Source organism: Chaetodon auriga, chromosome 2, assembly GCF_051107435.1.
Source record: "Chaetodon auriga isolate fChaAug3 chromosome 2, fChaAug3.hap1, whole genome shotgun sequence".
Lineage (NCBI taxonomy): Eukaryota > Metazoa > Chordata > Actinopteri > Chaetodontiformes > Chaetodontidae > Chaetodon > Chaetodon auriga.
In genome coordinates, this window is record NC_135075.1 from 3,570,972 (window position 1) to 3,591,239 (window position 20,268).

At 41.4% G+C, this 20,268-nt stretch overlaps 1 protein-coding gene across 5 annotated transcripts in view; it reads left to right on the plus strand.

Annotated features, from left to right (window-relative positions):
• The first annotated feature begins 312 nt into the window (after positions 1-312).
• Positions 313-20,268, plus strand: part of setd5 (SET domain containing 5) — a 32,453-nt gene continuing 12,497 nt past the window's right edge. For all 5 annotated transcript variants that reach the window (XM_076750354.1, XM_076750362.1, XM_076750381.1 and 2 more), the window contains exons 1-3: positions 313-748; positions 17,492-17,753; positions 19,955-20,057. In XM_076750354.1, coding sequence (XP_076606469.1) covers positions 17,683-17,753; positions 19,955-20,057 — 174 coding nt within the window. In that variant the 5' untranslated portion in view covers positions 313-748; positions 17,492-17,682. The remainder of the gene's footprint in view (positions 749-17,491; positions 17,754-19,954; positions 20,058-20,268) is intronic.

A 20,268-nucleotide genomic window follows, 5' to 3' on the forward strand; every position in this document is an offset into this window, starting at 1 on the left:
GGTGTCAAATTGTCTCCCGATTCCCGCAACTCTCTCTTGCTCTCCTCCATGTACGCCACCACTACACACATATCATAATGGAACTGAATTTTCGCACCCCTCCTCAAAGCAGCGCCCGCCCCGTTTTACGTAGTTGACGGAAAAAAATAATCGACGTTGTAATTTACCAAACACTTACATGTATATCTCGTGTGTAACATGACTGGCACATTGCTGCCGAATCATTGGTGAGAGGCGGGATATCGCAGCAAGGGCCGCCCAAGGAGAGAGCCCCTGCACGGTCGCCAGGGAAACCCCGTGGCGTGGTTGTGTGTCAGTTTCGCTGGGACCCGCGGTCGATGCCGGTGAGGAGGGGGATGGGCGCCTCGGCGAATGTAAGGACCCGAGACAGAATCAGAGCCCTGTATCACATACAGCAGCATATACCCCATTATAAATAGGGACTGTAAATATACAATACACTAAAATAAATGGATTTATCCACCGGGGATCTATGATAGAGACTCAATGGATGCAGTGCACCTGAACAGGACAGGGAATTTAACTTTCCGCCTATGCGTGGGAGACACTGAGAAGTTTGTTTCTTACCCCTGGAGAGGGAGCTACTCTTAAGGGCAAAGGATACAGGAGAATCCGAGGCCGAGCTACAGGCCTACTGGTCTGGTTGGATTTGATGTTGGGATACTCTAAGGACTTCCTACTGTACTTCAATTTGCTTTGCTTGTACAAGTTTGGAATGCCTCTGTAGGTGAGTACTTTATATCTATGCTCATATCACCCTCTATAAATGCAGGCAGTAACTTAAATATATCAAGTCACGTACTGACCATGTTTTCAGTCAACCAAACATAGCTGATGAAGCTAACCAACTTAGCTAGCTAACTAGTGAGCGTCCACTTAAGTTTATTAGAACAAGTTCGTTGTTCCCACTATCTTTCCACTTAGAAACGGCTTCCTTGCCTGACTAAAAAGCTTCCCATATTGATGGTCTGCCTTGCAGGGCTGTTCTTGGCTGTGTCTGGACTGATCTTCCATGGCTTTTTGATCCATTCCTCGTGTTGTTTTTGGTAGCCAGCTTTTTAGTCTGGGTATCCACCACATTACTTCTCTTGTAATAGCCAATGTTAAAACAATATTCCACGCAACCACATCCGTAAAGCCCTTAAGAACGTTCTGCAAGTTTTCAGGAGTTTGGCTCGTGTAACGTTTAGTCCATGAAGGCACCCCCCTCAGTTCAGGTTTTTCCTCAGTTTTCATACCAGGCATGAACCAGCCACACTTGATTGTTATAACGTTAACGTTACATTAATTATCAGAGGAATTAACTTTTGCTACAAGCCAACAAAGCTACAAGGGGGTGTCGTTTCGAAGCATTAACAAATAAATCTTGTTTTGTGGAGCAAGTTTCGATCATGTTTCTAGAGAACATACCTTAACGTTACACAGTCAAAACAACATCAGCAGCACATTACAGGTACTTTATTCGAGTTTGTTGCACCGCTGTTATGAGGTTAAATTGAGAGTAGAATAGACCTGCACCCCAGCTATTGAGCTAGGAAGTTCAGAATCAGACCGCGTAAGGTAACATGCAAACTTGTTTTATTAAAACCAACATTTTTTTGCATTGTTCTTTTGACAACCATGTGTTAAATGTTGTTCGGGGATCACGAATCTGTCGAATTTTTGGAAAGTTGTCCATGACTCAACCTGCAATTTGATCATTATTGGCGTTTCATGTTAGCTAAGCAACCAGCTGCTGTGTTGGTGGACGTTAGCAGACAAGCCATAGGCAACAATTGCTATACTAGCCTTTTAGCTAACTTTTTGGATGTTTTCCAGTTGATTGTGTCCTTATTTTGAACCAGTACTTCACAGCACACACACTATGAACCTTTCGTTATGTATACACCCGAAGACGTGTTCGTATACCGAACGCATTGTTCTCTGTGGATTTCTGGACTAATATGTTTAGTTTTGTGAAAAATATAGTGGCTGCATCATGGTGGTGTTTGGCTACATCATGTTAATGCGTTTGTCTTTGGCAACATTCCTAACTTCGCTCAGGCGTGTGAATCAAGCTGAAAGCTCGGTTGTGTTCTCTCTATTTGAGCTTGTTATGTTTTTTTCCTGATCTGTTGGGTAGTGACTTGGCTGTTCTTCACCTCCCCCACCTACCAACCCCCAGCCTCGGTGGCGGTTAAGAGAAATGGGTGGCATTTTAGTGGGGAGCTCTTGTTTCCTTTTTTAGCCTCCATTTTTTATTTCAACGTGTGACTAAGTGCGAGTATCATTGCTGAGTCGAAATGTAGCAATCACAAGTTTCGATCAAGTTCGACACCAAGTATCTGCTATGTTTTTAAAGACCATTACGCTGTTTGGTAATTCCTATCTTCTCTTGATTGTGAGAAAAAGCTACACTTGCATTTACACCCCAATTGAGCTGCTTTAGGAATTAAACCCTGGTCTCAAGATTAAGCTCCCGTACCGTGTGTGTCCGGTGTACTTGATAATGATTTATAGGTAAAATTAAAGACACTGTATAGTGTGAGCCGGCGACAACCACAGTTTGCAAGTGAGGTAAGGTAATGTCAGAGTGATTTAATAGCGCCTTTCCTCCCGTGCAGTGTTTTGTTTTGTTTTGTTTTTCCGAGGGTTTTAATTTATTAGGACCCCGCGTTTCCCGAGCACTAATGGCTGCCCTAACCGTCGCCTGAATAGCTGTGCTCCTCTTAGCTGCACCACGTAGGCTGGCATTGTACTGTGCCTGGAGCCTGGAGCAGTGGACACAGCAAGCACCGAGAACGAAGACGCTGTGTAGCCGTAACAAATATGGTTAGGTTAATTAATGTCCCTCCGCGTGTGTGACCACCTACCTGCAGTAATATTTGTGTCTGACGTGTCCTACGTTCATGTGGCCATACTTCAGCCACATTGCTCTTTCGTTTTTAAAGGACTATATCTAATGCTTATGTATCACCATTGGATGAAATTTGCTGTCAGACTGGACCAGTCAGTCATATTTGGTGGTTAAAAATCTACGTAATGAATCCATTTCAGATTTGAAAATGTATGTGGAACCCCCCTCTCCCTCTCCCTCTCCAGTCGACCTTGCTTCATGAGTACAAAGATTACACTCGTGCCCTGCTGGGGGTATTCGACCAGCGCCAAGTATTTGGATTGATCTTGATGCCTGTTGGAAGCCACATTGCAGTGTGCTGTTTTCATTGGTTGCAGCTGACATTTTCTGAATATGTTTCACATCTTTTAATAGACTGTGTGGGCTGCAGCTTACAAACCTGGCCACTCAGAATCATTGGAAACACGAACCCCCTTAGCACCCCCTCTGACCCTGGCGTGCCTTCTTAACTCAACCTGCCACCCTGGGAAAGCATGCCATGCTGTTTGGCTGCTTGTTGCTGTTCTGTCGTGAACTGGCCCGCCATGTTGGTTTTCCAGGCCTCTCAAGCAGATTATGCTTCAGATTGTTTTAGAGTGAGATACATGTGTTCAGGGTGTTGAGTTACAACAATTGGTGAAAGAGGACTGCCTTCAAGAGCAGCACTGTACTTGTACTTGTGTGGATCTGTCTACAGGATGTGGACCTGTCTTTCCCAATATGGGCCTCTGAAACGTTGGAGATCTAAGGAATGTGCAGACATTCAAGGTTAGCCTGGCCAAGTTTTCTGTTTACAAAGGAAATAAAGTCTGTCCCCCTCATTCACATTAACAGAGTGGGTAAAAACCAAGAAATGTAATTGGTGGGTGACTTGCCTTTGAAAATATATACAGAATAGGGGAGCTCAGTGTTCTTATGAGTCTAGGTCATACACCATACATAATGTAATCCCTGGTTTGTATGTGTGCTTGTACAAGGGAGAGTGAAGCAGGATGTTGGCCTGTGTCCAAAAGAAGAAGACAGGATTCTGTCTTGGTGCAGACGGTTGGAGAAGAGAAAGAGAGGGAGCAGAGGGTGTTGCTGTGAGGAATAGGAATCGGGGGGGAAAAAACCCTGTCCTTTTAGCTTTTCATTTGCATGCTGATGACACTCTGTATCATTACATGGAGGGCAGGTGTAGCTATTGATATGTTAATAAGGTTTCATGTGTGTTCTGCCTATGTGACCAAGTCAACTGAGCCAGTGTTGTGACTCTAGTCCTCTGCAGATGTAGAAAGATTAAATTCATATAAGTGAGAAGCAGTCATGTACATTTTCTTTATTGTGGTTTGACTGCACTACATTTTAGTAGTGTGTAGCAAGTGCTGTTTCTCTTGTTTCTTAAAGGCAAGTCTATTCCTGAGTCTTACATAAAAATGAAAATGCTAAGGTGTGATGTGTAGTCACACCAAGATATATATCACTTCATTTTCGGAGCATGTAAAAGTGACAATGTAGTGCGCTTTTTTGTTGTCGTTTTTTTCAACTACCTAGATTGCTTTCCTGTTATTTTGTGTTGTGCGAGACACTAACTTGGGATACCATGTACCTTTCTCTTTCATGTCAGAGACAGATAAAGCACCAGTCCATCTACCTTCCCCTCTCTGTAGCTTCCCCACTGCAGCAGCTGTGTGTGTTGTGTGGCTTGCCGTCTTGCACAACGGGGTTAAAAACAAGTTGCTCTGACGCCTGCCTCATTGGTGCATTCCTATTGGTGCAGGAACTCTGGAGCTGCTCCAATGGGGCGCAGCATTTCCTCGGCGCTGGGGGAGCAGTGTTGCAGAGGGCTGTGCTGGTTAATTCTGTTTCGTGCCGAGAAGCAATGCTTCTTGGGAGAATAATGGAGGAGGAGGAGGAGACTGGGGGAAAAACAAGGCCGAAAGGGGGGTGAGGCAGGCAGGCAATCTACGTAATCATCTCTCTCTCTCTCTCTCTCTCTCTCTCTCTCTCTCTCTCTCTCTCTCTCTCTCTCATTCTGTTTTATTGCACCCTTATGTTTTGTCCTTCATTTCCTTTTCTTTCTCTCACTGTCACGCTGCCTGTCTTGCTTTCTTGTGATACTTGGATGACCGTATAGCAGGAAAATGGTTCACCAATATTGAGAGTTTCGGTCTCTCCACCGCCATTTTAGGCTTCACTCACCACATTAACCCTCCTCTCTTTTTCCGTTCCCACCCTTTCCCCTGGTCCTATCTCTCTCTATTTTCCATGTAACTAAGCGGGACAATAACGCAGACCAAATAATGGTAGATTAAAATACCCAAATGCTTGGTGTGAGGTGAAACCAAGATTGCAAGATCCACAAGCACATTTCCAAGTGTGTTTGCTTAGAGGGTGTTGTCAGGCGGGGAGAGGGAGCAAATAAGGATCAGGGAAGGAGAAAAACAACCAAGGGAGCCTTTGCACCAAAGTCAAGCCACTCGACACCAACCTGCTCACAGCTGCCCTGTTTTCTAATGCACAGTAGCAGTGCTAAAAACAAAAGAGGAAACGAATGGCTGGTGCCAGGTTTTTCCTGTTCGTGAGCACCTTGCTCTGTCACTTGGAGCAAATGGTTCCTGTTGAGAAGAGTGAGGTGTGTTTTTTAGTTTTCTTTTTTGTAAACAGACTTTATCCATGGCCATTCCCTTATTCTTTTAAAACAGATTTGGTCTTGAAATAGAGCACAGCCTTGGAACTTTTTGAACCTAGATTTGTTCTCACTAAGTCTTGGCAGTTGTTTTATTCAAATACATGCCCCTCACACACTTTTCCCATACTTTTGGTGGCATTTCTCAAGACATTTTTGGCCTTTTGTATTAATTTCATGAGCTTAAAACAGTAAGAGTGGGTTAGTTAAAGCCCCACAGTAGGTGATAATGGCTGTCTGTCCTCTGTGGGGCTTTTTTCGTTGAGTCACACCTTACATTCTTGTCATTGGCTGGTCTCACATATGTGTTGTGCTACAAATGTTATTGTGAAGTGAAGCCAGGGCAAGCCCTCATGTCACTCTGAATAAGACTGTCGGCCAAAAGAGGAAATGGAAATGTCATGTAAATGTGTTTGTCATGCAGTGAGATCACGTGGTGAGAGACAGAGGGCGTCTCTGGTTTATGTTATGCCAGAGCATGAGCTTGTCGAACAACAAGATGGCTGTTTTGGGCTTCATGCCTCTGCTAGACCACTACTTGGAAAATGTTCCTCCCCACATTTGGGAGTAGACATGGCTCACAGGAAATACTGCCACTATGAAGACTGGATATGGAAAAAGGGCTGTTAATGCAAGGTGTAAATGTGTCATTATCGAAATGTGATCAAATCTGCCTGACCACATTGGAGGTAGTTTGGCTAGCATTGTGTCCAGACCTTAGGTAGGTTCAAATGTAATCATTAAAACATGCAGGCATTTGTAGGCCACACAGCATGTAGATATTTGTTTCTAGCCAACACAAAATATAGGTTGTTCAAACTTAGAAAGGATTGAGAGAGAAGGCTGAAAGAGACATGTCTCTAATTAGTGATTATACAACATTCAACAGAGTTGTGTGAAAAATGAAAGCTACGCGGTTGGGAAATGAGTGATATTCAGTAAGAAATAACTGTGTGTGTGACAGTGAGCGCTGCACTCATTTTTGCAACTGGTCTGCTGTTAATAAGGCATATCATCTATCTAGTCACACACTGCAACACTGGGACAAACAGACACAATAGTTTTCATACATAGAAAGGAATGATAATGTATTACATTGGTGAATTTACAAGAGGGGCCAAATGAAGAATTTTTATTTAACAGCCTTTCACAAAGGTCATAAAGTTTTCCTAAACTTTACAATTCACAAACCTCTGATTTTTTTTTGAGAGTGTCTGGGGCTGATTTGCTGCCACCTCAAATTACTCATGCGCAGGTTATTCTCTGGAGGACAGGGATCCGATCTCATTGAGGATAATGAGAATGCATTTAAAATACCACGTCTAAAAACAAAGGCAAGGTCGAATTGTTTATTATTCAGATAACATCTGGATACAGATCCCGTTTTAATGCCAGGTATAAATGGGGTAGAAGATTTTTGGTTAGATTTTGACTTCAGTACCTCTGTTGTTTCATTTCCTTTTAAGTTTGCTGCTGTCTTTGTTAGGCATTAATGATAAATGTTGATTAATTTCATAGAAGCAGCTTGTTCTGTTTGACTTAAGAGGGAAAAGGAACCAGAAGCATGACAGAAAGAGGTAGTCAAGCCCAAAAAAGCTGTGTTTTTATGCAGTCCTTTCTTTTTTCCTCCTCTACATTACTGAGCCTCAAACAGACAGTGACTGGGTTGTTTGCCCTGAAACAGATGATTGATTTTGTGTCATGCTGGCCCTGCTGTTGACTCCCCTCTCCCCCACCCCTCTCATAGCACCTACTTGGCCTTTGTTCTCCATTGTGTCTCTCATCCCCACACTGGTCCCGGTCCATTCAGGCAGCTGGACATTGCTGTGTTAATGGCGGACCACACTGCGCTCCCAGGGCGCTCGACCACTCAGCATGACAACAGTCACATCACTGCAAGAGTTGAAGCATTATCTAGTGATGATGCAATGCACCCATAGGCCCTTTGAAATACAGTACACATTTCTTACTGTGGTGCCAGATGTTTGCATCATTTCTTCATATGTCATTCCTTTACCCCTCCAGCTTGTGCAGACTAAGCTTTGTTGTTACATTTTTGTGCAGTTGCCTGAACAGTTGGCCGGTACCTTACTCTGATCACAGCTTGCTCGAGAAGTGCTTTCAGCTGGCTCTGCAGCCGCCATATATGTGTCAGGCAGCTCTCATGCTTTGTAATTGTGGTAAAGGCCTATGATTGTGCAGCTTTAGTGAGAAATGGTTTGTCCTATTACATCACGTAATTGTTTTATTTAGCCTGGCTCAGAATTTCAGGAAGACAACAGCACAATTTGAATAAGACAGTGATTGAGGCACTGTTGTAATCTCACTGTGTCTTTGCTGCGTGGGTGCTTGCACTTCTAGTTATTTTTGTCTGTCATTTTTTCTCCTTGGTTGTGCTCAGACTGTTACGTCACAGTTACTGTGGAAGTCATTGTAAATCATATTAGAATGTACAAATTAACAATATTAAGATGTAAATACCTGTACTAAAGGCCACCTTTTCATATTATCTCACTACGGTCTTGTTATCCAGCTGTATGTTTGCGTGTATGTGCTCATGCGTGTGTATGTGTGTGTTTTTAACTTCTTTGTGATATTGTAAATGGTTTTGGGTGAGTGTGAAATAAGATCTACAATGAGCATTGCTTTCCCTCTGGCCACATATCCAGTTTGTCTTAAAGCCAGACCCTATTGATTTGCTTGTTCTTCATCTTCAATTTCCTCTTGCTGTAGCTCAGAGAGTGCAGCTCGACCTGTGCATTGCTGGGGAAAGGCAGATATTCATATCCTGCCTTGTACAACAAGCATGTGTGCGGGGGCAGACTGAGGGGGCTGGTGTAATCTCACTGGACTGGATGTGTTGTGGAGGTTTGGCAAGGCACAGGTGGACACTGTGCGAGCATGGACATGCTGTTCAAACCCAAGGTTTTTATATATGTTCATCTGTGCGTATGTATAACCCTCCAAGCAGTTGTCTTGAAGCTGTATGTGGGGAAAGTCATGGTGGATAGACCAGTTTGCAGTGTTTGCCATTGTCACCCTGCCATTAAACAATAAAATACATACTTTGCCAATTATTAAATGTGTTGTTCAAAATTGTATTGGCTTATTAGAACCTACATTAACAATACACAATGCAGGTGAATATTTTTTAAATAAAAATATGTACCTTATTTATTTGCTATCTGTTCATCATTGCTTTTTTCCCTTTGTGTCTGATATACAAGATCAAATACCCTTACTTAGATGAGTAAAACCCAAAAAAGTGCATCATTATACTAAGGGAAGGAAAATGTTGTCATGGGCTTCCAGTGGTATGAATTAAGGACATTGAACAACGAGTTTCTTGCTCAACTGCTGCAATATTATAGAGGGTATTATATGTATTTAATGCTACCTGAATTTGAAACAATTAATTAACTTATGGGTGAATGCTCAAAAGAACAAGATCAGATACTTTGTTACAATGTCTCTTTTACTCAGTAAGTGTAGGTTACATACTGTAAAATGTCAAATGACCAAATATCAATATATACACTGAATTCCACACTGTAATTAGAGTATTGTAGCCGTGGATCCTGGACATATTTGTACAGTCAGCTGTTTCCTTTAGTTTCCAGTCTTTATGGCAAGCTAAGCTAACCCCTTGCTGAAATTTCATATTCAACAGATGTGAGAGCGGTATTGATCTCATCTAACTCTTGGCGAGTAAGTGGAGACAGCTATTTCTCAAAAATGTTGAACTATGTTTTTAACATGTAGGAGAGTGCAGACAAAGGCAGCATATCTGTCTTAATGTCCAGCCAGTGATGGAAGTTACTGAATGGCAAGTTGCCTCAGGTGTTTTTTTTCCTTCGTCAATCGTGCTACCTTACTTTGAGGTTTTCCCTTGGGGACCAAACTGCCTCTGTGAGCTTAACTGTGAATGAGTGCGTTCATGTACATGCTCCCATTTCATTTGTTCTTTCAGCTTCATAGGAGTGTCTGTAGGTTCAGCTGAATTTCTTGAGGAAGCGTAAGAAGTTTGTATGTGTGTGCAGTACGACATAACATTTGTTTTCAACTCATTTTCGTGTAGCATCATGTTTGTGGTTGTTGTCTCTGGAAAAGAAATGTTCTTAGAAGTTCAATTCTATTGCAGACTGCAGCAGGTTTTCCTTTTCTACACACAGTGAGCCTGTGTGTAAAATCACAAATTGGCTCTATTCAGTAAGTCTTTTGTAAGTAATCACAATGACACTGTAGATGTAGAATTCTGTTTACTGAACAATCACAATTTTCATACTAATGATGAACTGCTGGTAATTTACATCTGACAATATAAGATGCTAATGGAATAGTATCTGACTCATCACTGAATTGCACAAGCCACTTAGAGCCCCAAATCTTTGAGGTCCCGGTTGAGTTTTTCAGCTTCAAAAAAATGATAGCATACTTAGAAGTAGGTCTGGATGTTGTGGCCAAAATCCTCTATCACAGTATACGTATGTAATTTTATATCACAGTAATGGTATATATCACAGTATAGCCACTGTTATGTAAACTCAATTGAGAAATTGTTAAAATAACCATACCGTACCTTATGTCATCACATTTGATAATTTACTTCTTTATTTGGAGCTTCCGTACAATCAAAAACAATGGCCTCATATGAGGCAGCACTTTAGTTTAAAAACAAAAGACTCGAAGTACTAAAACTAACATTCTTTCATTATCTCCACCAACTGTCGATCTCATGTCATGAGAACATGGTAAGAAGTCCTGCAGCTCAAATCACGTGACCTTGCGGGGCAGCTTGTTTGCTAGGTTGTGCTCCTGCCCTGATTATATAGCAGACACCAGAGCCTGGACAATGTTTGGAGAATCAGGTCTGTGTGATGTCCAGAGTTGTCCTTTAAAACATGTAGCACATTTGTCCATGTCAGACGCCCTTTCACCCACTGGAAATACTGTTTGGTTTGTTTGGTTTCAGTGAGGGGTGGCGCCTGGGTAGAGCTTGCAGAAGGAGGAGGGTTCATCTGTAACACTGACTGTTTTGCATTGACATCAATACTACAAGGCATGTGGATGTACCAGCAACGTCAAGAGTAGAAAGCAATGTACAGGAATGCAGAAAAGAGTATGAAGCAGCTACACTTTGAGCAATGTCATCAGCACTCCCCCTAGCTCGCTGTGTATCAGGGCAGCAGTGCATATACTGTAAGCTGCAAATAAGTCTATGGTGGAGACGGTATGGCCAAATATCTACTAGTGGACACATTTCTGGCATCATGTGGAATGTACTTTCATATCACCCAACTCTACTTAAGTTTAGCAGGGAGATTCTGACTGACTGATCGATTACTTGCTAACAATCAATCTGAAAATGAAGCAATGTGACCTATAGAAAGAGTACAAGCTTTCTTTCTTGACATCACCATCCTCACTATCACACCCACCACACTTCTAGTCTGTAGTTTTACTAAATCACAGATGTTAATTAGTGAATGCTAAATTAGCCTCCGCCAGTGACAGTTTGGGCCAACAACTCTTCCCAGTTAGAATTTATAAAACAACAAGCTGTGGCTCATTAAAAATTTCAGGCCTTGCAATTCGAAAGTTGCACTAGTTTGAATTCTAATCTTAAATATATGAGCTAACCACAATATGGTGTTACACGCAGGTCCATACAGTGATCTGAGCAGCATTGTAAGATTGAAATTTTGCACACTTGTGAATCATTAGCATCGTTTTCTGCCACAGACAAGGTTTAGGCGTTATGTTAAAAATATTCCAACCAGCCACTGTTCGGCCAACAACCAGCAATTGTATATATTTGCAGGTGTGTGTCAACATAACATTTATGTTGAACCCAGGTAATTTATATTGTCTTTTTCTTACTGTGTGGGAAATGGCTGCCATGATATAATTTTGTTTAGAATTTTGGAAATAAATGAAAACTTAATTAATACAAAAATACAATAATTACAATACACTCCAAAGTTAAAGGATTAAGAACATTTTTGGCAGGCGTCACAATTCTGATTTTAATTCTTTTTGAGTATTGTTTGTTGTTCTTATATTTTAATTATTAATCATTTATAGTCAAATTTTTACATTTTGCTAATAAGTCACCTAATATGTCCAAATAGATATAATACAAATCTCATATAAATGTAAAACAAAAGACTGATGATGAGAATTTTCATCTGTTGTCTTTATCTGACATAAGTTGGCTTAACCCTTTTAATTCAACATGCAAAATAACACCTGTAAAATGTAAACCCCCGTTGGTCGGTTTTGGCCTCTCTTTTTGTTATTTTCTACTTTTCGAACAGTTCAGAACCTGCTGCAAGACAAGCTGAATGCATCATGTGACAAATACATCTATGAGCAAGTTGAGCTAGATGACATGAAAAAATGAAGCAGTATTTTGAAGTTATTAACCAGAAGCAGAACCCCAGACAGGCCTGCAAGGAGGAAAGAAGCATTGCCAAATGAAAATAAGGTTGACACACTGATGGAAAGAGGATTTCTCTTGGCTAACTTTTGACAAGGAACAGCAGTTCTTCTGTTGCTGGTGATTGGGGGCTCCAGAAAGGACTTGAGGGGATGACCCATATATGATTAGTACTTTTATTAAGTGATGTCTGCTAGTTGTGCTAATGATTTGAATCTGTTAAAAAACAAAGAATCCTTTGGATTCAAATTTTTGTAAGTACTGTTTTCTTTACTGGGAAAATCCGTTGAAGTCTGACATATTTATCTGATTTAGTATCTGGTGAAAATAATTCTTGAGTTAAACGTGAAAATATTCTGGTTCTACACACCGTTTTCCCCGTTGCTTCATTGATGTTTGCCCTCACTCTCACTCCCCTCTCGATATTCTCACATCCAACTTAGTGAATTAAGGGTTTGCTTTGACCAAAATAGAGTTGGTGGTGATTGCTGGAACAGTGAAAGATGAACTAAGACGGTTTTCCCAAGTTTTGTTTTTTATTTTTGTTTTGAACGATGATAAAATGACTGAATGTCTGTTGGCTTTTGCGAGAGCGACATAGCAGCGCTTTCTGGTGGAACAAAAAGGATCTTCAACAAAAAGGTAACCCATTTGTGTCATTCACGGTTGCTAAGTTCGATCAAACAAAGAAACCACGAGGAGCTTTTATTGAGTACCAAATGTTGTTGTTCATAAAGGTGAAAAATGCAAAAAATTGACTGAAAAACTTCGGAAAACATGGCTTGCTAACTGTCTGTGGTTGGGAGGAGCTGAGTCTACTAATGGTGGAAATGGTGTAACATTAGCTATTGTTTTAAATCTATATTGATAGATTTAAAGTTATAGCTACAACAACACAACTAACACATGTTAAACCAGTGATAACAGTTTCACATAAGACAGCTGAATGTTAACAACGTACCCTGCCTTGTCTCGAGGTGATCCATGTCTTTAGTGGCGTTTCACATACCTTTACCAGTGGTTAGCCTAGCAAACAACTCTAACATAAACATCATTCAGCACCACAGCGCTGAACGTTTGCTGCTAGCTTAATCCACATTAAGTTGCCATTAACAGTTTCACCTCAGGCAGGTGAATGTAAATAACGTACCTTGTCTTGTTTCGAGGTTGTGGACCCAACCGCTAACAAAAAAATTGCCTCCGTACTTTTGTCTGCTGTCATTTGTTTTCTAGAGTAGAGCGATGTCTGAATGAGCAGATAGTTGTTATATTTACTGCCCCGGTAGCAGCGAAACCTTTGTTTGAGTTGAAAAATCGCTCTGCTTCATGACCTAAGGGTCACATCCAACATACGTTCTGATTTTCTGTTTGTACCTTTCTTTCATAATTTCATCTAAACTAGCCTAGTAAGAACTTTCCTTCATCTCATCCATTGCAGTTTTCACTTTTGGCCCTCCGTCTGAATTTAACGTCAAGTGACTGCAAACATTTACTGAGATTTGTATCCAGTTCGTTGTTCATTTGAAGTATAGTATTTGGATGTTTTGTACAGCAAGAGGGGTTCTGTCCCTGCAGTTTACCAGAATTTTTTTCTGAAAATATTTCCTGTTCAAGTTAAGATGGTAACCTGTATTCAGGCTGAACAAGATCCTAAAAAGAAACCTCACATTGCAATTATTTTGACAGATACTGTGATTGCAATATGATAATATGAGTCTCGGTTTTAGTGGGAATTGTGATTTTTGGCATTTTATTTTCATTTAAAAAAATCTAAAAATGATGACATTATTTTTGCTGAGGTCTGTACCGAACAAGCATGTTCCCTTCTATCTGGAGATGATTTGTAGGCCAGGGCATCCCTGTAGCAATGGTGTAATGTTATGTTCTGACGCATTTTACCTTTTAATCAAAAAAGCTGCAGCTTGTGCAATTTGGATATTGCACTTGGCCACATTGCGATTTTGAGAATAGCTCAGCCCTGCCCTGTATGGAACATGAATGTCCTTTGCTACTTTTGAGTAACACTTTTGTGGCCTGTGCTACAAAATTTTCAACCTCTGTAGCACCAATTCTATGTGCAAATGCAGTTAATGTACAGCCCGAATGCTATGGGCACTGCAGTGCACTGTGGGAACTTTTAAGGCCACTGTATGGTGGATAATCTTTGCCCATGTAATTTGAATACTTGAATAGCATTTTTGAAATTTTATACTGGAGTAGGTAATACATACAAAGTGATTTTGACACAGCCCACATGTCACGTGTTTGTTTCCTCATTTTTCAGCTTCTCTCTGCCAGGCACCAGTTGGCAACAGTTGTTTTGGGGTTAATATTTGAATTTAAACTACATTCATGTGTAAAGATGTGTTTTCATGTTGACCTAATTATATTCACTATAATTCAGTGTTGTAAATCAATGTATTACTGTATGTGTTGTTATATTGGGGGCTATACTGGTTCTGTAGGCACTGTATGTGCATGTGCATGACGTGTCTCTTTTTGTTCCTTCAGTGTGTTATTCAGAGCTTACAAAACTTGATGTGCTGAGCTCTGTTCACCCAAGGTGTGGCATTTTATGCGTTTATGCCTTTGAAGTGCTGTGCATATGCTCTGGATTTGTTTCTCCCTCTCGCTATGATACACTAGATTGTATATTAAAGGATGATCAAATAGCTTATTTCAGCACTGTACAATGCACGTATGCCAGTGTTTAACAATGTCGGAACTCTAGTGTGTTTAAAAAGGGCGGGGGGGGGAGGGGGAGAGTTATGTGAGGTGATGAGAGATTGTTTTGTTTTGTTCTACTTTTGTGGGGTTTTTTGGGGGGGGGTCTCCTTTGCTGTTCATTTTGTGTGTCCTTCCCCCCTTGGACTTGTCTCCAAAATGGCCTCTGTTCTAGTGGAAGTGAAAAGACTTTGTTGAGCCTGCTGGTAATTTGAGCCCAGTATTCATGGCCAGAGGAACGAACAAGGAAGGGAGGGAGGTGGAAGGGGAGGAGGAGGAGGAGGAGGGAGGTAAAGAAAGGCTTTCCTTCTTCGTATGGAATTTACCTCCCTAGTTCACCGTCTGGTTCTTTTGGAAGAGGCCCAAATAGTTACTCCCTTTGTGAGTTAGGTTGGAGCAATGTGGCTATTTTTGTTAGGCAGCGATCATCCACAGGGATAATAAACAGCCAGTGGTTTTTGAAAAGGCTCTGGAATGGGGCACCATGGGATCCACTCCATGCCATCATGTCTAAGTATGTTACAAATTTGTGTTAACCCTTCATGCCCCCTTTCATGCTGTTCTCTTCTCCATATATTTAATGAGTCATGCTGAAAGAGGAATAATTGTTGAACAACCAAAATCTATCATTCATTATCTGTGTCTGTATATCCTCACCTGTATGTCTCTCTTCTCATCGAGGCCATTTGAGTTGTAGCAGAGTGTTCTGTGCTTTTAACCAAAAGCTAGCTGACATTTCTTGTTGCTACCTACCAGTGTGTGTGTGTCTGTGTATCCAGCTGGATGAGGCTGACATTCTCCAGTAGACGGTGAGCATGGTTGAACTGACCTTGACATTATTGGAAGTCCCCAGCCTCGCTGTGGTTGCCTTGGTGCTGGAGAGCGAGGGCAGCAGTCGCTGTAGCCAGGGGACCGCTACAGAAATGTCATACATCCTGTTGCTGTGGCTCTGCTGAGGACACAGCCTATGTTTGAATGTCTGGCTTCATTTCAGTTGTGTAAAGGAGGCTTTTCTTTTTTTTTTCTTTTTCTTTTTTTTTCTTTTGAACATATATTGTGGTGAGTCTGATCAGTCTGGTGTTTATGAGGTAATGTATTTGCATGTGTTTGCCCAGGGGATGACCTTGCTGTAAGCCAAATCCTCCCCTCTGCGTGTGAACAGAGCACAGGAGGGCCTGCTCCTTTTTCTGCAGCCGTGACTGCTGTCTCTGTCTCTGGCTCTGCGTCTGACTGGGCGGCTGAGTGAGTGAGCAGGCGGGAAGGGAGGAAGAGAGAGTGGTGAGAGCAGAGGAGTGTGGGTCAGTGTTTCAGCAAAGTCTAGTCACATGACAAGAGGGTCGGGCCTCATGTTCGATGACTCACCCCTCCAGGCGTCTGGGTGGAAAGCGCCTCCTGCTGGTTCCTGTTGTTAGTGCATCCCAATGGGAGGCTCAGTGTAAAGCAGCACTTTAAAGCCCGTGGCTGTTTTTCTGCTCTTTGAATAGCATGCTGGAAGCCCCTGTATGGATGAGACTTAGGCCTATCGCATCATGTGTATATCAAGTTGTCATTTTAGATGCTGGCAGATGAAAGCTCTCTGCTGCTTCTCACATAAAAGCCTTCATTGTCCATATGAGTCAGCAAATTTGATTCTTCATTAAGTGTGTAAGGGTGGTTTCCTTTGTAGTTTTGGGGTTATGTGGACTTGAAAACCTTCTGTCAATGTTCAATTGAGACAGCTGTTCTGACCTTTAGTGAAGGGGCCTTGTTTATTTTTGACATTTTTAACAGGTCTTCATTTTCTATTCATGCTGTTCTTCACTTTCCACTCGCACCTCTCCCCAAGGTGACCTACTTTGGTTGATTTGGCTTGGTGATGACACTGCTCTGTTCCTTATACGTTTGCACAACAGTTTAGTAACTAACTGTGCTGCGTAACAATTACCAAACAATAAATGTCACGAAGAAAGTAGGATTAGACAGGGTTGCCAGTGTAACAGGCGGATATTCAGCTTTTTACAAAACATGCAAGGACAGCCAATAACCCTTTCTAAAGACAGACATTTTGATGTGTCATAACAGGAAAAGCACAAGTGTAACTGATAGCATTATTAACAACTACATTCCATTTCATTTCATTTCCAGGTCTCAGCTTTGTTTGCTGACTCATTTGAATGGTTTACTGGTACACGTAACTAATTACAGCTGTGCTTTTCCTGCTATGACAAGTGGAAATCTCTGTCATGAAAGTGGTCTCTATTGTAATGTGATTGAAGGTTCTTACCATACTGCACACACACAGCCTATAAAACATGTGAAATGCTGTTCTATTACTTCATATTTTCATTAATTTTCTTGTATTGCGAATTTTGTTTTACATGTAAATTCAGAATCCTTCCATGAAATATTGGTAGGGGAGGTCAAGCTGCCTTCAAAGCTCTTGAAGCTGACTGAGATTCATTTGAAAGTAATTACCCATGCTTTGTTACGGTATATGTAATGGTTGTTTTAAGTATTTTTTTTTTAAGTTTGACAAATATTTCTTCAATAATCTATTGATCAACATAAATTTTCTGATATTGGATATATTCTGTCATAACAGAACAATATCATGACAGACTATTATCTGTCAGGGACATCAATCCAAAATTTGCTAATACACAGTGCAGGCTTTTTCATAATATTACATGAGACGCTGAGTCATGTAGCAGGCTATTCGCCAGTATCCAGACTGTGTATGTGTGTATAACTGATGGTCTCCCTGTCTGTTGGCCTCTCTCCTTAGGTCCCTCATGACCGTGAGCCGTAGGCTACGGCTCAGCGGCGCCCCACCTCTGGAGTGGTCTGTTGCCGTAGTTGGGACCCTGTGATCCCTCTCCTTACCTCTCCTCCTCCCCCATCCCATCCTGTCCCTCCCCTCCCCTTCCCCCTCCTCCCCCTCTTCCCCCCCTCCCACGCGTCGCTGTGCTGGACGTCATGAGCATAGTAATCGCGCTGGGAGTCACCACACCTGAAACCTCTTACTCAGATATGGCTGCTGGATCAGAGTAAGTTGTCACTGCATACTGGGTGGAACTCAAATAGTTGTGCCCTCACCTTAAAGAAAACATCTGTTTATTTGCAACCTGGGTCTTAATTTAGTTGTTTCGCTTTTTGCTTATTTTACTGTCCACATGATTTGCTGGTATGTGTGCCTGTGGTGGCATTGCTCACATAAAACATAGTGTCACAGGTTGTAAACAAACTTCCTATTGAAGCTAATCATTTGCACCACCTTAAAAGCTGTTGTAATCAGATCCAAATAAAAAATGAGTGGAACAGATAACAACAGTTAGTGTCAAAGAAATAGAACTTTTCTATATTGTACTGAGCGACACCGGACCTTTGACCTACTCTGCATACATAGTTGTGCATGCTCACAATTGTTTAATGCAATGGAGCTTTGTAATGAACATTTTAGGTGTGTTCACTCTTGTTTTCATGTCTAAGTGCTGTAGATAATTTGGTTAAACTCAGGGTTTGTTAACTGCTTTTGTGATTGTCTTACCACAGATTTTACTTTCCATAATGAGCTGTGTTCTGGTCATGTTGCCACATCTCCAGATCTTGGCAATCAGGTTTGGGGAAAAAAAGTTATCATAATAGCCAAAAGTTATCAACGGCCAAATTTTCCTTTCCTGTTCCATTACAGGATTGGTGTGAGTAACCTCCAGTGGTTTTTGCTGAGGTCCCAGGGATTCCCAGCTAATGAAAAATAGCTTAAGTTATTCCCTTAAAAAATGTATCAGCAATGTTGTTGTGATGGGTATTAGATTTCAGTTCATCATTACATCATTAATAGAGTAGTACAAGTCTTTTACTGAAAGCAACACCATTTGTCCATGCAACATTGCCAAACTGTCCCCTTTGTTCACATTTCTCTCTGTAGCACCTTGGATTGTGATCAATATGCTTCCTTCCAATATCATGTCAGCAGTTTCCTGTCTCCTCCACAAAGTTTGCTGGAGAGACCCATAGAGATGGGAAGTGCTGTTCACCAAAGACAAAACTTTACCAGACAGAAATAAAGGAAATACAGTATATGATGCTTTTGTCAGGTTAGTTGCATATGAGCTCAAAACTGTTTGAAAAAGAAGCAATGCAAGCCTGACTCCCAGGGCTGGACCATGAACCAAAATTCCACTACTGGCACTTTGGCTTCCCAGTCAAAGCCTCCTCATAAACATTAGTGATAGCAGTCAATTTGCTGCATTACAAAGTTCACTCAGTCATCATGGAGACCACAGCATCATCACTTTTGTTTTTATTTACCAGAGAATTTGCAAGGCTGTGAATTTTTATCTCCTAAATTCTTGTTCTCCCACTTAATTTGAAGCTATCTCTACCTGTTGTGTGATAGTTTGAATAGTTTCACTGGGTGCAGTGTATAACTGGCCACTGCAACTGTATGTTATGCCATATTGAATGAAAGAGCAAATTGTTGTTTATGATGGTAATAAAGGTTTCAGGTAACTTGTAACCATTTGCTGATTTCTGTCCACAGGCACAGCCCACCCTAACCAGCCTAGTTAGCGTCTCTATAATTGTGATCACTGTTGATTCAGTTTTGTCCAGCCCCCCCGTCTGTGTAAGGGAGGTAGACTTGTATCATATCTCCACATCAGGCTCCAGCTGTGTAGTGTCTAAGGAAATAGCCACAGACAGCCTAAGTAAGAACAGTTACCACTTCTCTGTAGGTAAGCCTGCTTACATGACTGAGGTTATGTGGAATGCTGTTGGTCTCTCTCCCACCCACCCCCATTCACGGCCCCCTTTAGCTTCCCCCAAACCTCAGTTAGAAGGATTGATTCTAACACATGCGATAACACACCGTCTCTGCTGAGATATACAAAATCTAGGAGTTCATTTGTAACATTTTGTCATTTTGAATCTTTTGACATTTAAGGTTGCTCCAGAATTGGAGGACCAGGGGGGAAAGACAGAGTTGTTCACTGTCTGGCCAGACCTCAGTTAAAGGGCAAAAGGAGTTGCATAACATAATGGCGGCTCACATTCCATTTCCTAAATTGCTGTTTTCCCTGGCTGGAGAGCAACTTCAGGGTCTTGGCGCCATCTAGTGACTGATGTTTTTAATTAAAACACTTGTTTATGTAACAGTTATGGAAGAGCACAGTGGAAAGCATCTACTGGTTTGTGCATATAATTTCAGTTTTCTTTTCTTAAAAGAAGTGTTTTTGTTATTCCTCAGCCCTGAGTCAGTTGAAGCAAGTCCTGCCGTGAATGAGAAAAACTACAACAACCACAGCTGTGGGAGTGCACAGAGTCATGGGTATCGGGGACTACCATATGCTGTGAGTTCATACAGTTCTTTTCTAATCATCAGTTCTATTCATAGCATGTATTATCGTATGAAGTTAGTAGTACTCTGTTAAACAAAGATAAGTTGGCAACAATTAGAAGCATTTTAAAAGCTAAAATATAAACTCAGTTTAATCTATTCAGTCTTTCTTGTTTCTAATCTTCTCAAGTTCCATGTTCTGTTAAAATAGAACTAAGTTAAAC